This window comes from Varroa jacobsoni, unplaced genomic scaffold, assembly GCF_002532875.2.
Source record: "Varroa jacobsoni isolate VJ856 unplaced genomic scaffold, vjacob_1.0 scaffold_290, whole genome shotgun sequence".
Classification (NCBI taxonomy): domain Eukaryota; kingdom Metazoa; phylum Arthropoda; class Arachnida; order Mesostigmata; family Varroidae; genus Varroa; species Varroa jacobsoni.
This window is the reverse complement of record NW_019213192.1, coordinates 130,091-143,576: the sequence shown is the minus strand read 5'-3', so window position 1 is coordinate 143,576 and position 13,486 is coordinate 130,091. Positions and strand designations below refer to the sequence as shown.

The window sequence follows — 13,486 nt, the reverse complement described above, 5'->3', positions numbered from 1 at the left end:
CTGCACGACGATTAGTAAAACAGCTATTATTATTGTCAAGAAATCACAGAATTCATAAACCTAACAATGCAGTTAAGGTAAAATGCGTTTTCAAAGACGTAGGCGGTGATAACAGCTTTAAAATGGCCTATTTGGAATAAAGAATAGTTACTTAAACTTCCGATTTGCTATCCAGACCGATAGGTATCGTATCCTGGATGTGTTCTCGTTTCTCTAATAACTCAAGATATTTATTTTTTTTAAATCTTTTTCGTAGGTCCAGAGGAGGATTTTCCCCGTGAACTCGCATCTATGAGCTTTGAATGTCATGCGCCCTCGGACTATTACCTCTCGAGGAGTAGACCAGTGTTATTTGATGAGCGAAAGGCCTGCAAGGCCTTCACTTGGACATCGCTTGGCCAACCTAAGGCTATTTCTGATGAGAAATCAAGTGAAGGAAGGCACCATTTACAAGCTCAACAATAATAACAAATGCGTGATTAATCGTAGTACATAACAAGCTATAACTGGGAACTTTGCAATAATAATACAAACAGTTTGGTAGAGTGTGTGCAATTTTGCGTACGATTACTGCCATTGTAAGATAAACAAACTGTTTCTAATACACATGCAGAACATACAACTTCAACAGAATTGTATTACGCACCTCAAAATATGAAGTTTAGCTTAAATGTTTTTGTACCTGGGCATTGTTTGTACTGTGTTAGTTTCAATAACGTGAATTTATTTTAGGTTCAGCAGCTGTATAGAAGTCGTTTGCCACGTACTGCTAAGCTAGAAACCCAGTAAGCCTAGATGAATATGTTACAAGACAAAAGGGTCGGAAGGTATTTGTTCTTCTTATTCTATTAGTTTTGCCTCTTTTGTACTCTTCGTCATGAGTATACGAATCCATAAGTAAGAAAAAATGTCAATTTCTTTTACAGACTTATTTCTAGAACGAGTGGTACCGTTATCAAGAGTTGTCCTATCTCCTAACATGTTGGGCGCCCGCTTTCTGTAAACTGAATTAAGTTGGGTCGCACGCAAAATGCATTTGTCTTCCAGCTGCCTTCGTTCAAGGCTATTTTATTTTTCATTTATGGGTAAATCGGAACGTGAAGTACATGATGGGATGATACTAGTATGTAAGAATTCACATCGGTGTCACGTATGTGTAGCAGGACAATCGTAGTTAACGTTTTTCTATGAACGTTGTGATCCTACAAGAATCGTCGAAGCTTCGCATTCGTGTAGAGATCTACGTAAGATTTATTACATGAGCCCACACTATTTTTTGGTATCACAACACTTGTCGACGGTACAATGACAACAACAGGACAATACTCTGCACCGCCAGCCGCAATAAATGCGAATAGATAATGTCACACGTTTAATTGAACCCAATCGTATTATTCACAGCTACTAATGATAGCTGTGATTACTACCAGTACACATACATCATCATTATTCTATAAGGGTATGTGGTTATTCGCTAGCATGCTTTCTTTGTTTTGCATAGGACTTTGCGTAACAGGTTATGCATAACGCGCAGCTAAACTACAAACCTCACAAAGGTCTCTATTGGTATTTGTTCGTCAACTGCGAAACTTTAATATCAGTCAATCAAACGTGAATATAAAGTACGTTAATGTATAGTAATGGTTTGAATGAAACCATTTTTTTGCCATTTACAAAGAGGTTTCAAATTCAATCTACAAAGAGTGCGCAGTGTTCGATCATGGGATGCCCTTGAACAGAAGCTTATGTTAGGCCTTTGAGTTCCAATTGAAGAAGCGTGTGAGCTTGTAGGTTGACACTGAAATGATGCACCCTTTTTCATTCTCTTCTAAGTAGTGTTCTACGTTAATGAATTTGCTAAAAACAGAATAAGATAAATATGAGAATGTATTTGCTATTGGAAAGCCATTAACATGCCATTGTTTAGGTCTCAAAGAGTTTCTTCATCACAGTTTCGTTCAGATGTTCATTCATTCATTTATAACGCACTAAATAATGAGTACTTCTGGCAACCTGTTCAAATACTATGTATATATGAAGACTAAAATTGAAAGAAATATTTTTAAAAAGTTATTGGGTTAAAGTTCGACATGACGTGTTAATACAGTACCAGCATGTTCACAGACACATACACACTGTAAAAAGTAACTTGCTGTACATTTATATATAAAGCTTCTAAGGAGTCTTGTATGTTTGTCTGTATTGGCTGTATATACGATTGAAGTAATTTACTTCGAACTGTACATTTTCAAGCCACAAGAAGTGGTGTGATCGAAATGGTCGTATGACTTTGATGGAACAAGACATATGAGACAACAGATTGTCGCAAAACGCAACTGCTCAACATATGTAAAACCACTTTATCGTAGAATATATGACAAAGGTTAATGGCTGCTCTTTCCTGGTAATTAGGAAAAGTACGTAGTCAAACTGCTGTTGTGAAGATGGAGAACAGCGTGTCCAAATAAAATCCCAAGGCTCATCGGTACGCAGATAGTGTTCTCTCAACTTATCGATAATTATCACAGATTGAAATGAATATTATTACTACCACGTTGAGATCATGTGTTTTTAGATATGTCGAAGTTAGTAGTAGGATAAGACTCGTTTGGTGTGTGATCTTTTATGCGTATCTGATGAATAAACAAAAGTTACGTGTTGAGAGGTTTAAGGAAATATGTAGTCGTTCAAGGAAGTAGCATGTCGTCCTTCAAGACGTTTATAAAACCTTCGTGTGTAATACACAGAAACACCAATAACAAAAACGATAATAGGAGATCTAAGCAAAATGCGCCTACAGTAAAATATTGAGGGCCAACAGAAGGACACGGTATCGCAAAGAATGGAAACACCTTGAGGTCACTCTTTCCAATTCCAAATTTCTACTGTCATCTCGGATATCATTGGCAAACACACGAAAACTGGGTAAATGACAAAAGAGTACCAAAAATAATTTGCGCTTTTTTTTTCACAGTTTACTCTTCCCATTGTTGACGCCGTCGCTCGCTATAAATAGGATCGTCACAGCAATGAATCTACGCACACACATCTCGGTACAAAAATCTACAAATTAAGACGCCTTTATTCGACTTTACGTGTAAGACGTACAAGAGACCATAATAAGGGTGTCTCCCCTTAGATATTTCTTTCAATTCTTACTGATTGGTTACATTATTCAGGTGACTCTTGCTCAATGATGACGTGGAACCCTCAGTCAGGTAACAACTTTTTCTCTAATTATATCAATATAATTTACACCATAACCGCTTCTTGTCTGCGAACCGAGAATGATAGCCGTTTGCACAGGTATCTGCAAAATAACACCGTTATTGGTATGAGTGTTTCGTACTTGATAATTTATAACTAATAATAGCTTCGAAGATCGGGGCCTACCCACTGTATTATTACGAACTGGTTCTTTCGCCAAATATGTTATACAGAGACTCGAAATAAGTGATTTTCGACAAACGCTTATAATAAAAAATACATATGTCCTGAGCTCCTTAATGACCCATCTTCCAGATAAAAAAGCTTGTTTGATTTATTAAATAAAACCAATCGCAAGACAGTTAATTCAAGCAATGCATTTCTTTCTAAAAACGTTTAGCCGATTGTGAATAAAATTTAGTTGTAGGCTATGCAGGATGGTATTCATTTCATTATGATCATTTTGACGAATGATCAAAAACACAAGGCAAAATCTATTCTGCTTAGCGATAACACGAAAAAGAAAATACTTTGGTATCCTTTTAAACATTGAAGTCGTTTACGTATTTTGTTACAGGCATGTGATGACAAGATTAAGTGTTACAAAGGCCATGTCTGTTATTGCAAAAGCTGTATTTGATTAAATCGTATAATATAATCATAATAGTTGTTGTACGCTGATTGTATAACATATTGTGGTTAAATTGCGATTAAATATGATCTCAATTTTCACACTTACAATGAGATTAACAAGTCATCTCAGATTAGTAGCTGGTACATTTGGTTAATAAATGTAATATTCTGCTATGACTTCTCTGTGTGATCTAACGAAGCTAATGATGTTTTCGAGTTTTCTTACCCGAATAATAACTCCCCAAAAAACTAAAAATATTTTATAGCTACACAGCTTAACAAGATTTTCCTAACAAGGCTTTTTAGTTATGCATGCAATGGAAATTTGCCAACAAAGTCTCTTCGGTTCGATGCTGCAGGATTTTTAATGATACATTGTGTTTAACATTTTCAAAAAATACGACCTTGTGCACTTAACCGAGGTGCAACACTAACAATAGTAATTTTATATACATTTAATACTCAATATCAAAGGTAATAGAGCATAGCAGGCAACAAAAATGATTAAATTTTCTGAAGTACAAAGAACAAATATTTTAAATTTACGAGTGTTACCAATATGTAGATGGAAACAGCAGCTATCGGGTAAGGCCGTAGAGATAACTCACAGGACCTTAAGTCGTTATCTCACCGCTCTTGCGTGCAGAAAGACCAACTGATATTCCAGTTCTCTTATTAATATTTATGAGTTGCTTTTTATCTGGTAAGCTAATTAAACCAAAACAGCAAATCTTTGGTACGGACCAACAAACAAGACCAACTTAAATTTGATTTCAGTCGTGACTCATATTTTGAGACTTAACATTTTTTATTATAATTTTTTTCTGTCATTTACGATGACAGAAACAACCTTAGTTTTGTACACCAACTTGGAGAAGAACATTACTTGCGCACTTTATGGCTTCTTTGCGTTGTGTCAAGTGTTAATGTGTTTCGTCATTAATATATTGTTCATTGTTCACTAACAAAAATAGCGCAAAAATGCACCGCTGTTGCGTTATAATACTAATCGAAATGTCCATCATCATTCACATGGTTGCCCCCTTTTTATTCAGCACTCGTCTATCTAAGCTCATGTTTCACATATCTATTACCACTATATATATATGTATATATATATATATATATATATATATATATATATATTACAATCTCACTTTCTGCGTTGGCAATTCGCCCCGTATATATATTCGCACCTAGTAGTCGAACCGAGCAAAGCACGAGAACGATAAGCCCCAAACTCAGGCAGACGGAAACTAATGTTTAACTAAGTGGTTTCATTTTTTTTTTTTTCGCTTCAAATGGGTCTAGTTAGTTTTGGTTGACAACAATTGATATATAATAACGAAAAAGTGCCTAGTTGTCCGTATGCTGTGCGGGTATTTTACGGTACGATTTGGCACCCCGATACTTACATGCAGTGAAATGAGTTTCTTCGTCAGACTTACACATTTTCATCAGTTTGCCATTTGTCAATTGTTTGCTTGGTTTGGCTAAAATCTAGACAATATTATTTAACCCAGCAATGGCTAATGGCCAAGATACTGGTCCCTGTACAATTATGTCTTTGAGACGCTGTTTGAGATCAAGGAAATATCTCTTAAATTCGATACCACAGCCCCGACTGAGTCGGAAATCGATTAATAGCGAGTCATTCATCTCGAGCAGACTCGCTTTAAATACAAGCCGCTGTCGTCTTTTGTCTTGCAGAGTCACGGTGAATTCGTAGCCATTCTGCTTAAAATTGTACGCCAACTTTCCAAGAATTTCACGTAACTTCGTTGCTGTATCTTCGGCGTTTGTGTTGACAAAGAAACGCGTCATCCTTTTGACAAGCCTCTGAATCGGGTTCTGTGTGGCCTGTGTTGCGCCGCTAGTGAGCTGAGAGTTGAGTAAAATATCGTCAAGACAGGCTGGCTGCGAAAGGCATGAAACGTGGGGTGATGGTTTTTGCGGAACAGCGTCTGTTTCAGAACTTGTGTGCCGCACAAATTCGGGCTGTGATACGCAGAACTGGTCGACAACATGTTCACTCGAGTTGCGGCCGATTTCGATACAGCTCCTTTTGCGTGAGCTTGAAGCATCCTCAAAGCTTTGTACCGTACGCGATGAACCCGATTTAAAGTTTTTCAGAAACCACTGGTGAAGTTTGATCTGCGGTATCGTAAACCTTCTATCTATTCGTGGACTGAGAATTCGACGAAGCAGTGACAGAGCGAGCGTGTCAATTTTTCTCCACAACGGTCGGTGATCCTTATTTTCTCTCCATTCAGCAAATTCATTGCACTGCGTTGATGGTTTGTCCCAAGGTAGTTCGCCGGCTAGCAGAGTGACCAAGATAACTCCACAGCTCCAGATATCGGCTGGCTGTGCATTATACTTTTTTACCAAAACCTCCGGAGCGATGTAAGGTAGCGTGCCGCACTTTTTGTCTAACATTCGTTCTTGGCCCATATGGCGAAATATCGTCGCAAAGCCAAAGTCCGAGATTTTCAGATTGTCTTGCTCGTCGAGAAGTAGATTCTCCGGCTTCAGATCTCTGTGGGCAATTCCCCTACTGTGCAAGTACTCGACTCCTGAGATTAACTGATGAAAGTACTTCTGTGCTAGCGCATGTTCCATACCAACGTCTGGCTCTATACGATCGAACAATTCGCCACCTGCCGCATACTCAAGGAAGATGTAATGAAATTTATCATCTTTTCGACTTCCGAAAAATTTCAAGATATGCTCGTGATTCAGTAGTCTGTGAATGGCGATCTCCTTGCGAATTTCTTGGTATGCGGTTATCTTCCCTCGTAAATCGACGACTTTTACTGCAACTGCCTCCGAGGTTTTTCGATTTACAAGAAGCTTCACCTGAATACAATAAGCAACGCAATAATAAACGGGACAATTTTACATCGACATTAATAAGAAACAAAATACTTAAGTATATTTGAAAAACTATACCCATTATACGAGTGCATACGTAATCAATATTTAAATATACGATAATATTACGTAAAGATGAGGAAATTGTGTTTGATAATTTACCTCGCCATAAGCTCCTTCGCCAAGCACCTGGGTAATATCCCAACCTTCGACGAACTCTGTACAGTCCATGCTGTATTACACCTGAACAACGCCGAAACAGCAAGGCTTTAAAAGCCAAACAAGAAATCATAGATGTATAACTCATCTATTCGGATGGACTAAAATCCTCTTTCATTTACGGGATTAATATTCTAACGGAGAGGATAACTTTTTAGTACCCTCTGACTCAGCACGGAACAACTTTTTTTAACATAACGAATTATATGCGTATGAAAAATTTTTGCACAAGTAAATAACACCTATTACACTGTAAGTAAAATTATTTAATCTAGCCAAGCTAGTTTACCCATTATGTGATCTCTGTATCTGCAATCATGTATCGCCTCTTGTCTCACAGCTGGAACCTCCCAATCATTATCATCATCAGCATCACGGTGCCACTATCTATCGATACAACAAGCAACAGCACGGGAAACGTGCGAATCAAACAATATCAAGCAATAATTGCCTTCGTGGGTGCAATCGCTGGTTTCACACGTAGATGAACTCGTATGTCTACCAGTGATGAAGAGGTACATACCTGCTATAGCAAACTAGTCGCAACTGATCGATGATATTACCAACACAATTATAACAAAGAAACATCAACTTACAGATTGTAAATTTAAATATTTAACGCGCTTTTCAAGTAGGCCACATAATCGCGACGAAATTCCAGGTTGAAACTTGCTCTTCGAGCCCGCGCCTATGCCGTCGCTTTTTCGCGGCAAACCTAACTGATGTAAACAATGCATGATCTTGCTTTCCTGGTTTTGCCAAAAATAGCACTCCGCAGTGGGCGACTCGTCGAGTCGTTAGCGGCCGCCACTCTTCGGGTCTCCGTGGACTACTATAATGACGACAATAATAATAAGAAGCCTACACGAAAACAGATTGCTTTTCATAAAACGTGCATACGAAATGATGTAAGGCAAGAATTTCGAAAATGAAGTTCACCCTGCCGTAGCTCACAATGTTCTAACAGAAATAAGAAAGCCCCGATGAATTACTGTTGTGTGTCTGGACGCCGTCCCAAGCGCCGTCTGGCGGCTTTTTCACGCAAGGCAGATCACGAGCGTCATTCGGTGGGTCGTTCGGTCCGTTTAGCCGCTGATGTGATACTGAGTGTTCTGCCCACCTTTTACGCATTGTCCGAGTGAGTCCTGGGGCCTGTTTTGGTAGAATCAACTGCGACGAACCTTTAACATCGGTAAGCACGATCGCCGATTAGAAGACCTTTGTTATATCGACGCGTATTGGCTAAATGCTAGCCCTATAGAGGTTTGTCTGGAGTGCCGTAGAATTTCAGAGTAATTGTGGATTCTCATCCAGACCCTCTTAATAAACGTACATTGAGTCACCGGCGTGTGTTGGCAACCCGTGTTTATTGTGGACAGTTCATTCTTCTGCTTCTTTAAATGTTGCTCCGATCGATCTCAATGGAATAATGATAAATTGCGGATATGCAAGAAATACGGTGATATAAGCTCGACCAGTGAGATCAAATGCTTGCTAAAACCAATACAGCTGTATGAGGAATCTTGCTGACGTCGTTAATGGGAGGCGGTTGTAGAAATATTCAACAAGAAGCAAGCATAGGTTAGACTTGTTTGTTGTAGGGAACATTTCAATGGAATTTCAAAGCTAAAAATTGCAACTAATTTAAATTCAGCTTAACTTGGTCAGTATACTGTTAATTTTGTGGCAGCCATTAATATTGAGGTACTCTTGAATTAGCTAGATAATTTTAGAAGGCAGATGAAGTAGTGCCGTTCTGTTCTGCTAGACACTAGTCAAGAACTTGCTTATTAAGAAACTCGTTTTCATTATAAAAAAAAATTCAGAAAAGGTTTTGTCCACCCACCCTTTGTTTTTTTGCAACTCTTGCATGTGAATGACAATTTGTAATATGATAAAGTGCTTCAAAATTTTACTACAATAAGCAACAGGTCCAGTTCATATATTACCACCAATGGTATATTGTACTATGCTTTGTGCGATAAACTGGACGTATTGCTTTATTGTGGTGTAGTCAGGACACAACTTTAAACAAAATTAGTAGTGGTAGTATTGGCACATACGATAAACGTGCGATTTCCATTTGAGCAATTAAGTCACACTAATATGTCATTTAAAATCGAAAAATTTATTGAACCGTTACGCGTGTTGATCGACAACAACACAAAGTCCAACCAATATCAATGTAAGCTAAATTAGCGTATGTTTCCACTTCTCATTGTCCATTTGGCTTTATTTTCAATATATCATATGACATAAGAATTACCTTATTAGGTTTACATTTTAGCCAACGTAATGGTATTTCAAGGTATCACTGAATGGATGCGATGCAATTGAAGGAACATAAAATTAAGCCAGGTGATTTTTCGACACGCTCATTAGTAATAATGTAATTCGGTTAAATATATTAAGGAATCTTCACGGCTCAAACACTCGTAATTTCGTTATGTTAGCTTCAACGCATCTAGGCCACCCTTAGTACAAATTTAACGCAACTATTGAGATAGCAGCCTTTGTTGATTGGCTGCTGTTTTTAGCGCTAGTAGTTCCTTGATGAATCACATACGAAAAGATGTGTCCGTAGACGATATCTCAGTACATCCACAACAACATGCAGATCAAACGTTTTTTTACATGCCTCAGATACTGAGTTGATGCGCGTAAATTGATGGTTTTGTATATCATTATGCTTTATCGCTTATCCACGACACCTTATGAACAGACATGAAGCTCATGTGGACCCTGTTTGATATATTAGAATAAATCCTCTATTGTCAAGGAATCTAGTAGTTAACTTGTTTTTTTTACTAAGATAGTAATTATAAAATTGCTTGCCGACTGAACTTGCCGGCCTTGTGTTTAACATTCAGTGATAGCAATTAAAATTGTCTAGAATAACGGATTAGTATAAATATCCACAGCAAAAATCTTGGACAAATCTCCGCTTTCAATTAACTACAAACAAATATGAACTGTAGCAGTAGGGCAATAGAGGGCGCCAAATTCAGACAAACGGCCAAACACCGGTGTCTTTCAAAGTGGCATTATCTAATCATAAAAAAGAAATATTATGATGGTTTAGATTGATTTAAGCCTTTTCTAGTTAGTACACAGTTTGTCCTTTTTTGTAAGGTATGACCCTTAGTAATGCTCCCGCTAACGGCTTGTTAACTGTGACGTGTGAAAATAATTGCCATATATATAAACGAAGATCAAAATTACCCCACACATAGAGTATTTGAGAAATTCAGCCATGGAAATAACTTCTATCTACGTTAAGTTTGGAGGCTGATTATTGGTGTTTACCATGATGCTAAACTCTGCACGCTTAACTCATGTCTCTAGCTAAACAGAAACGTTTTAGTTATCAAGCACGTTTTTAACGTAGTTCGGTCACTTTCTTTTTCTTGATTGCAGTTGAGTTTGATAAACTACCGGCTGTCGGCTGACCCATTGTCCGTGCTGGTTTCCATTGCTTTTTAACAGGGACTTAAGACATAACGGTGACAAGTACAATGAGCTCTTCTGAGGAGGTGTCGTGGATTTCGTGGTTCTGTGGGCTGCGCGGAAATGAATTCTTCTGCGAGTGTGATGAAGACTACATTCAGGACAAATTCAACCTAACAGGATTAAACGAGCAAGTAAAGAAATACCTCTTGTATTTTGACTGTACAATAAGTGTGATTACGCAATAGGATGCAGTTGTGGCCGTTTGTTGATTACTCTTCAATACAATTTAATGATAGAATTTCTCCGAAACTAGTTCTTTGTTGTACCGTTTTATAAAATCTTGTTCTATACTGCCGCTGTGTATAGATTTTTTCACGTCATCGGTACTATTTTAAGTCTCAAGTATGCGGTTTAAGACACTCAAACTTATTATTTTGAAGATATTTCTCTATCAAAAGAAACGCCTCTATATTGTTGTATTGTTTAGGTTCCGCATTACAGGCAAGCATTGGACATGATTCTGGATCTCGAACCAGATGACGAGATTGAAGAGAACCCCAATCAAAATGACCTGATTGAGCAGGCTGCTGAGATGCTTTATGGGCTCATACATGCCCGATACATTCTTACTAACAGGTGAGTGTAGCGGTCATCAAAGAAATATGAAATATCTTCAACAAAAAATAATTCTGATCCTGTCAAACCATGCATATTACCACATTCCAGGACCCGTATAACGTGGTAGTGGGAATTATCACTATTTTCTATAGCCTAAATTATTTTAATTTGTGTGAATACTATGAAACTCTTTCTTTATCTTATCCTAAATCTAATTTGTCCTATTTATAGAGGGATTGCCCAAATGGTTGAAAAGTATCAGAACGGGGATTTCGGCTACTGTCCAAGAGTGTACTGCGAAAGCCAGAACCTTCTTCCAATTGGTAAGTTTTCCCAATTTTATTGTACTCACAGTAAGTAGAGTTAATGGCGTTACTTTCTTTGTGGTCTAACTTAGTTATTTTTTGACAAAACAGCGGTGCGTGGCAAACACTGTTATTTTGAACACATGCTGCCTTTAAAATGTAGTGGTTTGAAGTGCTTATTTAGGGAATTTATCTGAAGTGTACAGCTTAAATTATATGCCTCCGTTATCACAGTATATGTTAAACAGCATCATATAATACGCTAGTTACGTATAATGCCTTTTCTCATTCGTTCAATTCTTTTGTATGTTGTAAAACACGTTTTTCCATAGGTTTGAGCGATGTTCCCGGAGAGGCAATGGTGAAGCTTTACTGTCCCAAGTGTATGGACGTTTACAATCCAAAGAGTACGCGACATCACCACTGTGACGGCGCATATTTTGGTACCGGCTTCCCGCACATGCTCTTCATGGTTCATCCAGATTATCGACCAAAGCAACCTGTAAAACAGTTTGTGCCGCGACTGTACGGTTTCAAGATTCACCCGGTTGCATACCAGATCCAGGGAAGCGCGGGCACTTTTAAAGCGCCGGCTCGCTCCATCGTGTTCAACAATGGCAAACGCTGATTGACATCCCATCCGATAATAAAATACACACATATATATATATATAGAAGCAGAAACAGTACGCATAATTTGCATGCATTCAGACAGACGTGCCCACATACGGACATTCATTAATAGCGACAATGGTAATATGACAAACTATAATTGCTATTGCTTCTACTATAATAACAAACGCCCACATCGCAACACAGCCGCAACAGTCAATTACTACAATATCGTATAGACCGACAAACCAACAGACAGTCACATTCAAATGGGAACCCGTTGAATTCGATATTTAGAAAACTCAGTGAATCAGTGGGAAAGCATGGTGAGTTGGACGAAACAATACTGAATGTGTTAATCTAGTTTAGGTAGATTATATATTTAGATAGATAGTATGTATGTATTATTGATCTAATTCGATAATGCGAACGAAGGGATGCAAAAGCAACAACGTAAAATGGTCAACAAAAATAGCAGTACCAGCAGCAACAATAATAGCAATAACAGAATAACACACCCGCTGCCGCCGGACGACACGGGAATTGATTCTAGTTCCAGATCAATTTAGATGATACGCCTGGGCATATTTTTACGTGAAATGTATTATTATGATTATATTATTATTAGCATTATCATTCCTGATTTCTGTCCGAATTGTTATTCGGCTTGATACACTGTAACAAGCGGTTGAATTTTTAGGATTGCCAAGTAGCAGGACACTAAAATTGGGAAATTGAGATGTAATATCTGTGGCCAGTTTCCATCGTTGTTTTGGACGTGCATCACTATGATGCCACACAATGAATGCACAACGAGTGTTTTTTGGAGGTGTGAGGGTGTTGGAAGGTAGATTTATAGGGAGTGTTGGGATGATTTAGGCTAGCTAAGAGCAATTACAACGCTACGAGCTAGATGTTTTACAACACTGTAGTAAGGTTATAATAATAATCAATTCAAAGAGAATTCAAGACAGCTGAGATATTCAGCAGTGGTCCCGCTATGGTTGTAAGCCAACAATGCTAAAGACACATAGGATGCCTTGTGGTGAATCAAGGTGTAATATTGAAATGTGTGAACACGCACAGGCATAGTCACGCACCAAATAATGTACTAAAACTATGAAGCAGTAGTAGAACATCTAATTTTCATCGCAATTGCCACTCGAGTACAGAAAATAAGCTACAACGAGTGCGTATACACGACAAAAAACAGTTAGTAATAATAATAATCACAACTCTAGATACTCCATGTTCTCAAGAAATGGGCGAGGAAAAGGGGAAAGTAAGCCGTTAAGTAAATTAGAAATCAAATGGATGCAAATATTGTGAAATTAATAAACAGACAAAAAAAATAAAGATATTGGTTGGTTAAGAATGGCGATGAAGAAGGCTTTATCATAGTGTGAAGTTTTATTTGGACGAAGCGGACGGAGATAATTATCCTGTTATTTTGCGTAAATTTGGTAACGATAAAAACGAGCAAACATATGACCTTACTTTTTTGTATTGTTTCATATTTTGCAAAAAAATCACCTGTGTAACAACATGGTTTGCTATTAATATGTTAA

At 37.9% G+C, this 13,486-nt stretch overlaps 3 protein-coding genes across 8 annotated transcripts in view; 2 read left to right on the top strand and 1 right to left on the bottom strand.

Annotated features, from left to right (window-relative positions):
• The window catches only part of LOC111259066 (GATA zinc finger domain-containing protein 1), a 6,320-nt gene extending 3,832 nt beyond the window's left edge, over positions 1–2,488 (top strand). For both annotated transcript variants that reach the window (XM_022830755.2, XM_022830756.2), the window contains one exon: positions 257–2,488. In XM_022830755.2, the coding sequence (XP_022686490.1) occupies positions 257–465 (209 nt within the window). In that variant the 3' untranslated portion in view covers positions 466–2,488. The remainder of the gene's footprint in view (positions 1–256) is intronic.
• A 1,028-nt stretch (positions 2,489–3,516) lies between these two features.
• grp (serine/threonine-protein kinase grp) lies at positions 3,517–7,659 on the bottom strand. Of its 4 annotated transcripts, none has more exons than XM_022830752.2 (3): positions 7,530–7,659; positions 6,877–6,957; positions 3,517–6,699 (listed from the first exon to the last, which is right to left on the bottom strand). In XM_022830752.2, exons 2-3 carry the CDS (start codon positions 6,943–6,945, stop codon positions 5,341–5,343), a joined length of 1,428 nt encoding a protein of 475 aa, XP_022686487.1. In that variant the 5' UTR covers positions 6,946–6,957; positions 7,530–7,659; the 3' UTR covers positions 3,517–5,340. The 4 variants fall into 4 exon arrangements, with proteins under 4 accessions (XP_022686487.1, XP_022686484.1, XP_022686485.1 ...); XM_022830749.2 differs by having other exon boundaries at positions 6,877–6,981; positions 7,530–7,658; XM_022830750.2 differs by lacking the exon at positions 7,530–7,659 and adding an exon at positions 7,457–7,524 and having other exon boundaries at positions 6,877–6,981.
• A 321-nt stretch (positions 7,660–7,980) lies between these two features.
• On the top strand, positions 7,981–13,414 carry CkIIbeta (casein kinase II subunit beta). 2 transcript variants are annotated; one of them, XM_022830757.2, is made up of 5 exons: positions 7,981–8,125; positions 10,351–10,574; positions 10,871–11,019; positions 11,233–11,324; positions 11,639–13,414. In XM_022830757.2, exons 2-5 carry the CDS (start codon positions 10,449–10,451, stop codon positions 11,932–11,934), a joined length of 663 nt encoding a protein of 220 aa, XP_022686492.1. In that variant the 5' UTR covers positions 7,981–8,125; positions 10,351–10,448; the 3' UTR covers positions 11,935–13,414. The 2 variants fall into 2 exon arrangements, with proteins under 2 accessions (XP_022686492.1, XP_022686495.1); XM_022830760.2 differs by having other exon boundaries at positions 7,989–8,125; positions 10,420–10,574.
• Positions 13,415–13,486: the final 72 nt, after the last annotated feature.

Coding starts and splice junctions, on each gene's coding strand:
- CkIIbeta (XM_022830757.2), top strand. CDS start 10,449: ATGAGCTCTTCTGAGGAGGTGTCGTGGATTTCGTGGTTCTGTGGGCTG. Junction 11,020..11,232: donor CGATACATTCTTACTAACAG/GTGAGTGTAGCG, acceptor TCCTATTTATAG/AGGGATTGCCCAAATGGTTG. Junction 11,325..11,638: donor CCAGAACCTTCTTCCAATTG/GTAAGTTTTCCC, acceptor GTTTTTCCATAG/GTTTGAGCGATGTTCCCGGA.
- grp (XM_022830752.2), bottom strand. CDS start 6,945: ATGGACTGTACAGAGTTCGTCGAAGGTTGGGATATTACCCAGGTGCTT. Junction 6,700..6,876: donor GCGAAGGAGCTTATGGCGAG/GTAAATTATCAA, acceptor TATTGTATTCAG/GTGAAGCTTCTTGTAAATCG.